This window comes from Bos indicus x Bos taurus, chromosome 24 (genome assembly GCF_003369695.1).
Source record: "Bos indicus x Bos taurus breed Angus x Brahman F1 hybrid chromosome 24, Bos_hybrid_MaternalHap_v2.0, whole genome shotgun sequence".
Classification (NCBI taxonomy): Eukaryota; Metazoa; Chordata; class Mammalia; order Artiodactyla; family Bovidae; genus Bos; species Bos indicus x Bos taurus.
The window spans coordinates 56,221,882-56,236,576 of NC_040099.1; the positions used below are offsets into that span (position 1 = coordinate 56,221,882).

The window sequence follows — 14,695 nt, forward strand, 5'->3', positions numbered from 1 at the left end:
TTTTTCTTTTTTTTATTCCTGTCCCTTCAAGTTTTCTGAAATATTCCTGTTTTTGCAATAACTTCATGAAATATGTGTTTGAATCATTTTTTTAAAACTTAAGTATCCAATAAAATAGAATATGAACTAATATGGCTACTGGCACAACATATATAAAGCATGGATATCCAAAAACATTTATTTTGATTTATTTAAATTGATGGTTTTGCCTTGTTATTAAAATTACCAAAGAGAATCAGGAGGTGGTACTTCAGTCCTATCTTTTGTTGTTAGTAAAGAGTTTGCTGCTGCTGCTGCTAAGTCGCTTCAGTCGTGTCTGACTCTGTGCGACCCCATAGATGGCAGCCCACCAGGCTCCCCCATCCCTGGGATTCTCCAGGCAAGAACACTGGAGTGGGCTGCCATTTCCTTCTCCAGTGCATGCAAGTGGAAAGTGAAAGTGAAGTTGCTCAGTGGTGTCCGACTCTTAGCGACCCCGTGGACTGCAGCCCACCAGGCTCCTGCGTCCATGGGATTCTCCAGGCAAGAGTACTGGAGTGGGGTGCCACTGCCTTCTCCAAGTATTTTCTTCACATATTTGACCTTTTGCCTCCAGGATATAATACAATAGAGATCTGATTTTATGTTTCTGTTTCACATCATTGACTTTTCTGTATCTTCTGTATTTTTGTTTTTATTCTATTACAAAAATAAGATAAGGACTTCCATGATGGCCCAGTAGTTAAGAATTCAAACTCCCAATGTAGGGGGCATGGGTTTGATCCCTGGTCGAAAAACAGAACTATTATAAGATCCCACATCCTGCATGGCATGGCCGAAAATTAAAACCAAACAAACAAGCAACCACTGTAAGATAGGATAGGCAGAGACACAAAGGATGAAATGGTTAAGGAAAAAAACAGTACTTTTCTAGTCAAGCGAAGTTTCTTATTTCCCTTTTGGATTCACTCTGAAATTTTGAAGGAAGAGGTTATTAGAGTGAAAGTATGACTCTCTGTTCAACCTTCCTCCCTGTGAGTCCTCTGTATAATTAATTACTACGTCCTTCCCATTAGGTAGCCATCACCTGCCTTTTTTCTTTATAGTGTACTATTTTTATATCAGGCTATATTTTTTAACACCCATGCTATCTTTGGCTTCCCTGATAGTTCAGTTGGTAAAGAATCTGCTTGCAATGTAGGAGACCCCAGTTCGATTCCTGGGTTGGGAAGATGCCCTGAAGAAAGGATATTCTACCCACTTCAGTATTCTTGTGCTTCCCTTGTGGCTCAGCTGGTGAGGAATCCACCTGCAATGAGGGAGACCTGGGTTCAATCCCTTGGGTTGGGAAGATCCCCTGGAGAAGGGAAAGGCTACGCACTCCAGTATTCTGGCCTTGGGAATTCCATGGACTGTATAGTCCATAGGGTCACAAAGAGTTGGACACAACTGAGCAGCTTTCGCTTTCACTTTAATGCTGTCTTGATTGGTTTCTCTGTCTTCTGTTTCTACCTTCTAGTCCGTCCTGTACTTTCCTGGCAGATTAACTATAGGAAATAAAACAATAACAACCACACTTGATTCATGCCACTGTCTTAAAGACAAAAACATAAGCAATTTTAGTTCACATATCCTTTAAGACAAGACCCTCCTCAGCGTGGTACGCATCTACCTTTTCTTATCTCCTACTGTTCTTTCATACAGACTGGTTGCTCTGTGTGAAGAATAGTTCTAACCAAGAATAATTGGGTCACTATGCACTATTTCTTGTCTTTTATATCATGCATATTGTTGCTCATGATTTTCATTCATTTGGAACATTATTTCTTTCTATTTGCTTATTCATTTAAGCAGTATATTATCTTTTAAGGAATAGTGAAAGTGAAAGTTGCTCAGTCGTGTCCAACCGTTTGCAACCCCATGGACTATAGAGTCCATGGAATTTTCCAGGCCAGAATACTGGAGTGGGTAGCCTTTCCCTTCTCCAGGGTATCTTCCCAACCCAGGGATTGAACCCAGGTCTCCTGCACTGCAGATGGATTCTTCACCAGCTGCACCACCAGGAAAGCCCAAGAATACTGGAGTGGGTAGCCTATCCCTTCTCCAGCAGATCTTCCCAACCCAGGAATCAAACCGGAGTCTTCTGCATTGCAGGTGGATTCTTTACCATCTGAGCTATCAGGGAAGCCCTCTTTTAAGGAAACGAATACAAAAACAAAGCTTTCCTTTTTTCCCCAAGCAGTTAGCATTTCTTGTAGCATTGCTTTATATAGATCCAGATTTCTATCTTGAAGGACTTTCCTTTTGCCTAATATTTTTCTTGTGGTGCAGGTCTGTGAGTGATTCTTTCATCTTCTGTATATCTGAAAAACTTTATTTCACCATCATTTTGAAGATATTTCTTTCTGGGTATAGAATTCTATGTTGACAGTTTTTTGTTTATTCCTTTCAGTATTCCACTATCTTGCTTGTATTATTTCCAGTGAAAAATTTGCTATAAACCTTATCTTTGTTTCTCTATGTATATATCTATTTTTTGTGACTTCTTAGAAAATTTTCTCTTTATTATTGATTTTGAGCTGTTTAGTTGTAGTTTTCTATGTATTTCTTGTGCTGAGGGTTTGTTATACTTGAATCTATGGGTATATAGTTCTCAACAAATTTGGTAGGTTTTGGCCATTATTTATTCAACTATGTTTTTGATCCTCCCCTCTCTTTTCTCTGTTTGGAGACTCCGATTATGTGCCTATTAGGATACTTGAAATTGCCCAGAGCTTGAGGATTGTATTTTCATTTTTGATATTATTTTTCCTGTGTTTAATTTTATAGTTTCTATTCTGCGTTTTCAAGTTTACTGAGCTTTTCTTCTGTAGGGGTCTTAAGGGAGAGGAAAGGATGCAGGTAATGCTACATGGGAGATCATTAGAGGAAGGAAGGATAAGAAAATGTTTCTGGCAGGCACTGATAAAACATATCCCTACGTTAAAAAATGTCCGTGCGTTTTTCCTTTCTTAAAAAATGGACGTTAGTCATCCAGAGTCGTGTAGTGACTGTGCACGTCCGTGTCTCCCAGGAGCGCTGGACCGGTGTGTGATGGGGATCACGGCTGTGGAGATCCTGAATGCCTGTGATGAAGCAGCCCCTGCTGCTGTTGACTCGCTGAGCCACCCGGCGATCAACCTCAAACAAGCCATGACGCGCCGCAGCCTTGCTGCTCTGAAGAACATGGCCCATCACAAGCTGCAGACTCTTGCCACTAACCTCTTGGCTTCTGAGGCATCTGACAAAGTAAGTTTTATATGGGGGCTCACGTGTCCCCATTCAGCTTCATTTAATGACACAGCTTTGACACGTCTTAGGGAAGCATTTTGGGGAGATGACACTGATGAATACTAAGCTTCTGATTTTTAAGCAGGTTTATCCAACACAGTTTTGGAGTGTTTCAAGTATTTTGCATTTTGAAAAAGTAACTTGTTCTTACCATTCAAACTATTTTAAAATGATTGCTACAGACTTGAGTGACTTCAGTTTCTGAAATTAGAATGAACAGTTTGTGTATAATCCATCTTCTTAACTTTCTCAGAGTCTTCCTGTTGGAAGGTTTAACACTAGTGATATCTTCAGGAGAAAAAAGTAACAACTTAGAACAATTGTGGCTTATCATTTGTTTTAAAAATAGGCTCTGATTTTACTAATGTTAGGCCATTTACAAGATTTAAGAAAATATGTGAGACTAGGTATGGTGAGATTGCACAGGTGCTGGCATTTTTCTGTGAGACCCAAACTCAACCACACTTTCGTTCCTGAGAGTTAAAATCAACCCACCAGTTACTTTAGTTAACAGAAAATTGTCTTACTAAAAGAAGAAGAGTCAACCCCAGTTCATTAATTGGCTACTTACCATTAGTTTTTTAGACACTAGCTACTATTTCCTTTGTGGTATTTGTGTTCTGGGTATTATTAGAACTAGTTTGTCTCTGGTAAATGGCTAAATGAAACCTAGAGACCATCCCAGTGTTTTCTCTGAATCACACTTAAAATTCCTAGTTCCATCTAAGAATTCATTAGAATTATGAATGAGTCACCAAATACTTTTATTTTCATTCTCTTTTATTCCTGATTCCTACTTTTTAAATGATTAGATGTGTCCATAAATAACAAAGGGGTTGAAAGGATTGTATACAAATTTGAAAATTTGCCCATGAATTAGTGAGTGCTAATGACATAGGAAATATTTACTACAGGCAGCTCCACTGACCTGTATCCTCTAGTAATTGGCAGAAATAGTTGATCATTCTGTCTTTCCTCAAGATATTAATGTTTTATTTTCTTTGTTATATTGTATGTTTCATAGACTAGAATTGTGAAATCCTTCTGTGGTTTTTTTTTTTTCATGCTTTCTGTCCCATGCTCTGTAGAATAGAAAACAGGCTGAAATGCACTTGTTCCTATAATTTCTTTCAGGAGATCATGTGGATATTCCCTAGGAATTCAATGTTCATGGCACATTGTCTGATGTTCTGTATAATTCTGATATTAAGCAAACTTATTAAACAGTACATCCCAGTGGCAAGTGTGTGAGTTTGGCAATTCCCAGATATATTCTTTTTCTGCTTGATAGCCCCTAGGAGTCAAACTTGGGAAAAATAATGATATGACTAGAAAATTGAAGGGGAATAAGGGGTACAGTAACATTTATGAATGGCTTTTGTAAGTGGTCATGGTCCATTATGTGATTTTTTACAGTCTTGTTTGTCCCTGTTTTAATAGCGCATTTTATAGGGCAATTAGTGATAAAAGCACCAGATATCAGAGACACTACACTTACGTATTGTAAAATATATTGCTCGTGAACCTCCTCAGCCTTGTAGCAGTGGTAATTGTTGCCTGGCCTACAAGGAAAACAATTATAGAAGGGGGGAAAGGCTTAGGAAGCCAAGGCTGCAGGAGGATAATCACTTTATGAAAAATGTATGTTGGCCGGACCATTAGGGATTTCTCTAACTATCTTCTCATGTTGACTTAGAGGCTTCTCCTGAGGGGAATATTTAAAGAGCCATTTGCTGGATGGCTTTCAAACCTCCAGAGAAATAGAGCCCACCCAAAGTTAAGGAAAAAAAAAAAAACAACGTAACTAAGAGCCGCTCAGTGGTACATGACTTGCTCTAGGAAATGGGATTTTTTTTTTTTTCATGGGTCTCAATGGAAAGTAAAACCTCAATGGGAATACTCTATAGAAAGTATCCAGTTTTCTCCTGGTTAGTGCTGGCAATTGGGCTATTTGGAAGTAACAAATATTTTATATTGTTAATTAGGTTAATTTTGCCTGACATATACAGCTTTACGGGCAAAGATAGAGAATTTACCGTCCTGTGATTTTTTTTTTTCCTTCTTTCACTGGAGGAGCAAGAAGGTGATAAGTAGAATTATCCTTTATTACTGTATTGAATGCAGTACTTGGATGCAATCTCAAAAATGACAGAATGATCTCTGTTCATTTCCAAGGCAAACTATTCAATATCATAGTAATCCAAGTCTATTCCCTGACCATTAATGCTGAAGAAGCTGAAGTAGAACGGTTCTATGAAGACCTACAAGACCTTCTAGAACTAACACCCCAAAAAGATGTCCTTTTCATTATAGGGGGCTGGAATGCAAAAGTAGGAAGTCAAGAAACACCTGGAGTAACAGGCAAATTTGGCCTTGGAGTACAAAATGAATCAGGGCAAAGGCTAATAGAGTTTGCCAAGAGAACGCACTGGTCATAGCAAACACACTCTTAACAACACAAGAGACGACTCTACACATGGGCGTCACCAAATGGTCAATACTGAAATCAGATTGATTATATTCTTTGCAGCCAAATATGGAGAAGTTCTATACAGTCAGCAAAAGCAAGACTGGGAGCTGACTGTGGCTTAGATCAGGAACTCCTTATCGCCAAATTCAGACTTAAATTGCAGAAAGTAGGGAAAACTGCCAGACCATTCAGGTATGACCTAAATCAAATCCCTTACAGTGATGGAAGTGACAAATAGATTCAAGGGATTAGATCTGACAGACAGAGTGCCTGATGAACTATGGACGGAGGTTCATGACATTGTACAGGAGACAGGGATCAAGACTATCCCCATGGAAAAGAAATGCAAAAAGGCAGAATGGCTGTCTGAGGAGGCCTTACAAATAGCTGAGAAAAGAAGGGAAGCCAAAAGCAAAGGAGAAAAGGAGAGATATACCCATCTGAATGCAGAGTTCAAAGAACAGCAAGGAGAGATAAGAAAGCCTTTCTCAGTGATCAGTGCAAAGAAATAGAGGAAAACAGCAGAATGGGAAAGACTAGAGCTCTCTTCAAGAAAATTAGAGATACCAAGGAAACATTTCATGCAAAGATGGGCACAATAAAGGACAGAAATGGTATGGACCTACCAGAAGCAGAAGATATTAAGAGGTGGCAAGAATACACAGAAGAACTGTACAACAAAGATCTTCATGACCCAGATAATCACGATGGTGTGATCACTCACCTAGAGCCAGACATCCTGGAATGCGAAGTCAGGTGGGCCTTAGGAAACATCACTATGAACAAAGCTAGTGGAGGTGATGGAATTCCAGTTGAGCTATTTCAAATCCTAAAAGATGATGCTGTAAAAGTGCTGCACTCAATATGCCAGCAAATCTAGAAAACTCAGCAGTGGCCACAGGACTGGAAAAGGTCAGTTTTCATTCCAGTTCCTGAGAAAGGCAATGCCGAAGAATGTTCAAACTACCGCATGATTGTATTCATTCCACACGCTAGCAAAGTAATGCTCAAAATTCTCCAAGCCAGGCTTCAGCAATATGTAAACTGTGAATTTCCAGATGTTCAATCTGGTTTTAGAAAAGGCAGAGGAACCAGAGATCAAATTGCCAACATCCATCTGCTGGATCATGGAAAAAGCAAGAGAGTTCCAGAAAAACTCCTATGTCTGCTTTATTGACTATGCCAAAGCCTTTGACTGTGTGGATCACAATAAACTGTGGAAAATTCTTCACGAGATGGCAATACCAGACCACCTGACCTGACTCTTGAGAAATTTGTATGCAGGTCAGGAAGCAACAGTTAGAACTGGACATGGAACAACAGACTGGTTCCAAATAGGAAAAGGAATATGTCAAGGCTGTATACTGTCACCCTGTTTATTTAACTTATATGCAGAGTACATCATGAGAAACGCTGGACTGGAAGAAACACAAGCTGGAATCAAGATTGCCGGGAGAAATGACAGTAACCTCAGATATGCAGATGACACCACCCTTATGGCGGAAAGTGAAGAACTGAAGAGCCTCTTGATGAAAGTGAAAGAGGAGAGTGAAAAAGCTGTCTTAAAACTCAACATTCAGAGAAGTAAGATCATGGCATCTGGTCCCATCACTTCATGGCAAATAGATGGGGAAACAATGGAAACAGTGAGAGACTTTATTTATTTGGGCTCCAAAATCACTGCAGATGGTGAATGCAGCCATGAAACTAAAAGACGCTTACTCCTTGGAAGGAAAGTTATGACCAACCTAGATAGCATATTCAGAAGCAGAAACATTACTTTGCCAGCAAGCGTCCATCTAGTCAAAGCTATGGTTTTTCCAGTAGTCATGTATGGATGTGAGAGTTGGATTGTGAAGAAAGCTGAGCACCGAAGAATTGATGCTTTCAAACTGTGGTGTTGGAGAAGACTCTTGAGAGTCCCTTGGACTGCAAGGAGATCCAACCAGTCCATCCTCAAGGAAATCAGTCCTGGATGTTCACTGGAAGGACAGATGCTGAAGCTGAAACTCCAGTACTTTGGCACCGGATGTGGAGAGCTGAGCGCTTAGAAAAGAGCCTGGTGCTTTAGTTATTATCCTCAAATTTTCCAATGATGAACCTAAAGGACATTTGGATAGAACATAGCTTGACAAATTTTTTTCTGTAAAGGGTATATAGTGAAAAAAAAATTAGGCTTTGTGGCCTATATGACTTATGTCAAAGTGATTCAACTGCCGTAATAGTGGCATTAAAGGAGCTGTGCGTGCGTGCGTGCTTAGTCGCTCAGTTGTGTCTGACTGTTTGAGACCCTGTGAACTGTAGCCAACCAGGCTCCTCTGTCCATGGGATTCTCCAGACAAGAATACTGGAGTGGGTAACCATTCCCATCTCCCAGGGGTCTTCCTGACTCAGGAGTCAAACCTGTGTGCCCTGCATTGCAGGCAGATCCTTTACCATCTGAGCCACCAGGGAAACCAAAAAAAAGGTATAGACCCTATGTAAATGGATGAATGGGGCTGGCTCCCAATAAAATTTTATTAACGAAAATAGACAATGGGCTGAATTTGGCCCTGGGTCATAGTTTGCTGACCCTTGCATCTGAAGATGGCATTATTCTATCAAGGTCGTGGATATAGTTCCCCTGTTGAATGACCTTTGCTTCATTTTTGAAAAGCAGAACAGAGGAGTGGTTTAGAGGCCAAGTTCAGATGACAGATGTATCTCTGTTCCAGTTGCATCTCAGTCATTTCCTGCCTTTTGGTGACCTTGGACAGGTAACCTCCAGTGATCTAGGTTACACATGTAATTGAAAGCAAATTCTTGTAAAGGAAGTAAAGGTTAACAGTATATTAGAGAATTGAAATAACACCAAGACTGTGGAATAAAAAAGAGCATATGGAGTTAATAATTAATAAAGTCATTGCTCATCATTAAGAGCTGTTTTGGTAGAGATAATTGGGTCAGAAGTCAGGATACAATGAGTTAGGAATGAGCATGAGATCAAGTGGAGGTGCAGTGCGTGGAAGAAGTTTGCTGTTAGAGGAAAAGAAGAGAGTAGAGTTAGCTTTGTCGGTGGTTGCAGGGTTAAGATCAGAGTTTATGCTTTGGGAGCTCACTGACCCTTTTGCTGGTGGAGGGAGTTATCGGTGGGGCCGTGGAAGAGGACATGGTGCTGAGAATAGAGTTGAAGAGTTCACCCTTCTGAAAAACTCTTCCCTTACAATCTGTAATGATGAAAAGAGGGAGGTGAATATAACAAGTTATTTTCAGCAGCAGCATTTTCAGTGGAAGAAGAGTGATATTTATTAAAAAAAAAAAAAAAAAAGGAAGTGGTAATAATCCCTTGAAGGTAGTCTCATCTTCTTTTTTTTTTTAATCCGTCATTCAACTCAGAACAGGTGCTCTGCTGGGTTAGGAGTTAGAGGACTTGTACGATATAAATAAATAGGAGGCCGTAACTGGCGTGTAGTGATATTTGAAGAATGCATAAATGAATATGTCAAGAAGCACGTCTGGGCATATCTGGTGATTTTTTTGACAAGTTTTCCCATAAAGCATTTGTCAGACACTGGTTCTTGGTGAGGCGATCTTGATGGATGCCTTGGGCCAGTAGAATTTTATCCGTGAAGCTAGAAAACCCTTGTGGCCATGGAATTCATTTCATAGGCCTACTCTGTGTAACTTTTTATTGGGCCTCCTTACATCTTAGGCTAGAGAAGGAAATGGCAACCCACTCCAGTACTCTTGCCTGGAAAATCTCATGGATGGAAGCGCAAGGTAGGCTACAGCCCGTGGGGTTGCAAAGAGTCAGACACGACTGAGCAACTTCACTTTCACTTTTCACATCTTAGGCATTGTATCAATCAGAATCACCCTATTTATGTTGAAAAAGAATGAAGTTTAAGAAATTGAAAAGTGGCCAGAATGATTTATCTTTTACCTTGCATTTCTCTGTTGTCTCTCTCTGCATGTCTCTCTCTGTTGTCAAAACCCTGAAAAAATGAATGGGCTATATTTGCAAAGGTCAGTAGCTTTGTATTCTGTGTAACTAGGCCATAGAATGGGATTTAGAAGTCAAATATAACCTACTGAGAACATACTCTGTGTCTTTTGCTTGCAGAATTCATTCTGTAAAACAAAAAAAATTTGTACTGATCGAATTGACTTTATGATTCATTGTGAAAAGGGCACTTGTCCAGTACAGACAGGGACAAGTCAAATGACATTATGTACAGATACCAGGCCTTTCTGATGAACTGTTTTCAGCCTTAGAAAAATTCTTATGATATATCTGACCTTTGGAGAATCAATTAAACATGCTTAACATTCTGTCCCCAAACTTTAATGAATATCTTAACAGAAAATATGAATATGTTAATTGTATATTTATTATTTACTTATATATGAGTTCAGCTTTGGGTTCTTCTAAGTGGTTATTAAGGTAAAATTTTTATATTACACTAATTACTGTCTAATTGTTAATAAATAAAGTTAGGGAGACCTAGCTAAGCAGCTGAACCTTAAGGGAACAAGGGAGTGAGTGTCTCACTGTAGGAGAAGATTTATTCAGTGCCTGCGTGACCGGTGCTTCCCCTTAGTGGAGGATAATAATTAGAAACCGAACCTGTACGCTCATGGCTCCTGCGATGACATTGCATCCAGTCCCTCTCAGAAAACAGAGCTGGACAGTATGTTTACAAGGCATATACAGTGATGCAAACAAAGGTATCTTTTCAGTATTTCTGTCTTCCTAAATATATGAAATACCTTGGGCTAACCCCATGACCTCCAGTTCTAAGCAGATACAACAGTGCTTGTTCCAGGCCCCCCGCCTTGGCCTGTTACAACTCTCCTCTCACCTGTGAGAAGCCTCACCCAGAACTTTCAGTGTATTGATTTGCTCAGCTCCCCCTTCATGTAGACAATTTCCTGCCCACCCCAAGTCTCCTCTCAGGCGTGCTGACCAACAGCTTACCTCCCAGAAAGGAGAAGCCTTTTCTTTCTGATTCTTAGTATGTTTTTACTCTCCACCTTCTGCTTCTCTTAGGTGTGATCAGTTGTGTTTATTTATTCTCGTGTTTCTTTCTGTTTAGGTTTCTTTGTCAAAGTGATGTTTTATTTTTAATTCTTTCTTGAATTCAGTCATTTCATTTCTGATTTTTCTAATTCTTATCTGTGGTGTTCTTTCATAGTGAGTATCATTTTAAAAATGTTCTCTAGCTTGTTTTGAAATAGCACATTTGTTTCAGTCTGCTTCTTAAACATGTCTGTTTTCTTGCTCTTATTGTCTCTCTCTCCCTAATAGTAGCTTTATTTTATTTTTTTGGCCATGCCATGTGGCATGCACGGTCTTAGTTCCCTGACCAGGGGTCAACCGTGTGCCCCCTGCAGTGGAAGCATGGAATCCTAGCCACTGGCTCACCAGGGAAGTCCCGATCTTATTCTCTCTTGGCCTGCAATAATTTGAGCTCAGTACCTTTTGGAGTATTATTTGTGGGATGATTTTTCCTGGATTTTTTAGTGATTAATTCAGGCAGCATTTTTAGCTTCAAGGACTCCTTCTGTTGTTTGACGTGGTTCAGTAAGATGGTGACTTGCTTTCTGACCGTTTCCACCACTGTTCTTTGCCTTACTTTTCTTTTTTAATTACCTGTCCATTTTGATTACGTTCTTAGCACTTTCTCATTACCGGGGCATCCTTTCCTACCAGGGAGCCCTGAGGCATCAGTGTTGCAAGGACCTCACGTTTCTCACAACTGTGGACTCCCGTGTTCACTTGCCGTTGAGGTAGGTGAGGCTCTCCCAGGTTCATCTGCTCTTTCCAGACTTATTTTTCAGACGAATATCTGTTGGCTCTTACAGGGTTTTTTTGGCAGAGCTCTCAAGTGCACTCCTGCTTCCCTCTTCCCTCCTTCCTACAGCGTGCCTGACACCAGGTGGCTTTGTAGCTGTTGCTGGCCTTTCCCGTCCACTTGGATTTTGGAATTTATGGGTGTCCTTCATCACTTAGTTCTGCTGAAAATGTCCTCAGTGGGTTTCAGTTATGCCATCCAGTTGCTCTGTCTGTTTTATGGGGGGTTTGGAAAAACCCAGTAACTACGCTGGTGTCACTGCTGTGATCTTCCCAGAATCCCCTTCAGTCTGATAGTCTTGATATTAAGTATAAAATTCAGTGACATGAATTAGTTAAAGAGAAATCATACTAAACATTTAAAATCTTACCTGTGTATTATTTGAACTAGATGAAGCATATATGTGAATATATTTTTTCTGGTTCACACTGGTAAGATACCAGTGTGGTTTTGAATTTAAAGGACACATACTTTCTTTTTGGGCTTCCCTCGTGGCTCAGTGTTAAAGAGTCTGCCTGCAATGCAGGAGACCCAGGTTTGATCCCTGGGTTGGGAAGATCCCCTGGAGAAGGAAATGGCAGCTCACTCCTGTATTCTTGCCTGGGAAATCCCATGGACAGAAAAGCCTGGCGGGCTACAGTCCATGAGGTCGCAAAGAGTCAGATGCGACTGAGTGATTAAACGACGACAAAGGTATTTTGAAGTAATTTGATAGAAGTGTAAAGATTCATGACTAAAAATCAATATGTTAGTTCTTTGGGTAAGAAATAGTTTCTTCCTGTCTAATATGATTGGGAAATCTGCTCTTTATTAGACCACACAACATATTTTCAAAGTTCTTGACTTTTGTAGCCTCTGTTAGAAAATAATTGAATCAGTGTAGTTCAGGAAACTTTCATTGGCCCTTAGGTACTCTTTTAGGCCCTCGAGAGCCCAAATGAATAAGACATGACATTCACCCTCGGGAAATACAGACAGATAAATGCAGTGCGATGCAGCAGTGAGATGGCCAAGGAGCCCCGCAAAGTGCTGCAGACGCCTGGCCTAGGCTGACGAGACCAGGACGGCCTTCTTGGGGGAGGGGGCGCTGAAAAATGAGTGGAGCATCGTCAGGTGGAGGGTGTGGGTGGGTGGCGGCTGGCAGCTGCAGGGAGGGCAGTGGGGACTGACCCGTGTGCTCAGTGGAGCTGGGGGCCAGCCGAAGACACACGGGCGGTGGGGGCAGGCGAGCCATCTGCGTGTACCTGGCAAGCCCTAAAGCACTCTCTCTTACCTCAGTAGCTTTCAAACTAAAAAAGAAGTAGCGTTAGAATCCTTCCCTCAAAAAGAACTTCTTGTGAAAGCCAGTACCTACATCAGATCTGAGGATACATAGGGGAGAGTATTAATTGAAGGATGGTTTGTGAGCTGGGTTTGGCAGGACCTATTGATCTGTTGGGCTTCCCTGGTGGCTCAGCTGGTAAACAATCCACACGCAAATGCAGGAAACCCCGGTTTGATTCCTGGGTCAGGAAGATCCCCTAGAGAAGGGAACGGCTACCCACTTCAGTATTCTTGGGCTTCCCTGGTGGCTCAGCTGGTAAAGAATCCGCCCACTCCAGTATTCCTGCCCGGAGAATTCCATGGACAGAGGAGCCTGGCGGGCTACAGTCCATGGGGTCGCAAAGAGTCGGACAGGACTGAGCGACTAAGCACAGCACACGTGATTTGTTAGGCAGAATGGGTAAGGGAGGGTAACTCAGGTTTCTTACTGGTAGATTGACTAGAAGTGGCTCTGCCCGGTGTGAGGGTGAATGTAGGCTCAGGTTTTGCGGGGCTGATGCAGATGCTTTGTGTATGATGCGGGGTGGGGAGAACTCGAGGGAGGGTGTGGTGGCGGGTATCCAGGTGGAGGAATCGCCCGGGCCCACTGCGAAGTGGACAAGGTCCCTCAGAGAGAGCAGATGGGCTGAGAGAGACTCAAAATCCCGACCTGAAGGGGAGGAGAGGAAACGTGGAGAGCAGGGGGTGAGAGGAGAACCTGGAGGAATGTGGACTTGCAGACAGGGAGTCGGGCATTTCCGGATGGGCAGAGCGATCAACTGTGTCAAACACAGTCAGTGATGACCGTTAGAAGGACTGAGATGTGTGTGTCCGTGAGGTCACTAGTGACCTTTTCCAGAACTGTCCTCCCAAGATGTGTGGGCCAGAAGCTGGATTGCGGTGTATTCAGGAGTAAATGGGCTTCCCTGGTGGCTCAGATGGTGAAGAATCTGTATGCAAGGCAGGAGACCCTGGTTTGATTCCTGGGTCAGGAAGATCCCCTGGAGAAGGGAATGGCTACCCACTCCAGTATTCTGGCCTGGAGAATCCCATGGACAGAGGAGTCTGGAGGGCTATAGTCCATGGGGTCGCACAGAGTTGGACACGACTGAGCAACTTTAAGTTCACTTAAAGGACTGAATGGGAAGTGTGGAAATAGACATAGCCAAGTGCAGAACACTTTTGAAAAGTTTGCAGGATAAAGGGAGGAGAAAGAGAATAGCCAGAGGGGAATGCAGTCTTGGAAACAGGTTTGACTGTGGATTCAGGGTACAGAGCCAGGGGAGAGAGGCAGGTTCGTGATCAGGATCGGGGGGAGACAGCCTGTGACGCTGGATTCCATGTGGGATGGGAAGACGGCAGATTTTCAAGGCAGAGGGAAGGCAGTTGGCTTTGACCCGGGGGAGGAAAACTTCATTTTCTGAACCTGAGTTTTAAGGGAAGACGCCGTCTCTGTGACATGAAAGTGAACGTGCTGGTGGAGAAGCTGCAGAACTTCCCCGGAAGATCCAGCCCCGACCTCTAGTGAAGGTGGCCACCGTGACCAGCGGATTTCCAGCACAGACGAAACAGCCTTCTTCTGGAGGAAGATGCCACCTAGGACTTTCATAGCTGGAGAGAAGAACTTAGGGCCTGGCTACAGAAGTGCCCAAAGACAGACTGACTGTCTCAATAGGGGCCAATGCAGCCAGTGACTCGGAGTGGAGCCAGTGCTCATTTATCATCCTGAAAACCCTAGGGCCCTTAAGAAACAGGGAGAATCTCCTCTGCCTGTGCTCTG

The 14,695-nt window shown here is 42.1% G+C and overlaps 1 protein-coding gene across 4 annotated transcripts in view; it reads left to right on the forward strand.

Moving 5' to 3' along the window:
* WDR7 (WD repeat domain 7) overlaps positions 1-14,695 on the forward strand; it is a 354,748-nt gene that overhangs the window by 72,195 nt on the left and 267,858 nt on the right. For all 4 annotated transcript variants that reach the window (XM_027526250.1, XM_027526251.1, XM_027526252.1 and 1 more), the window contains exon 14: positions 3,053-3,267. In XM_027526250.1, coding sequence (XP_027382051.1) covers positions 3,053-3,267 — 215 coding nt within the window. The remainder of the gene's footprint in view (positions 1-3,052; positions 3,268-14,695) is intronic.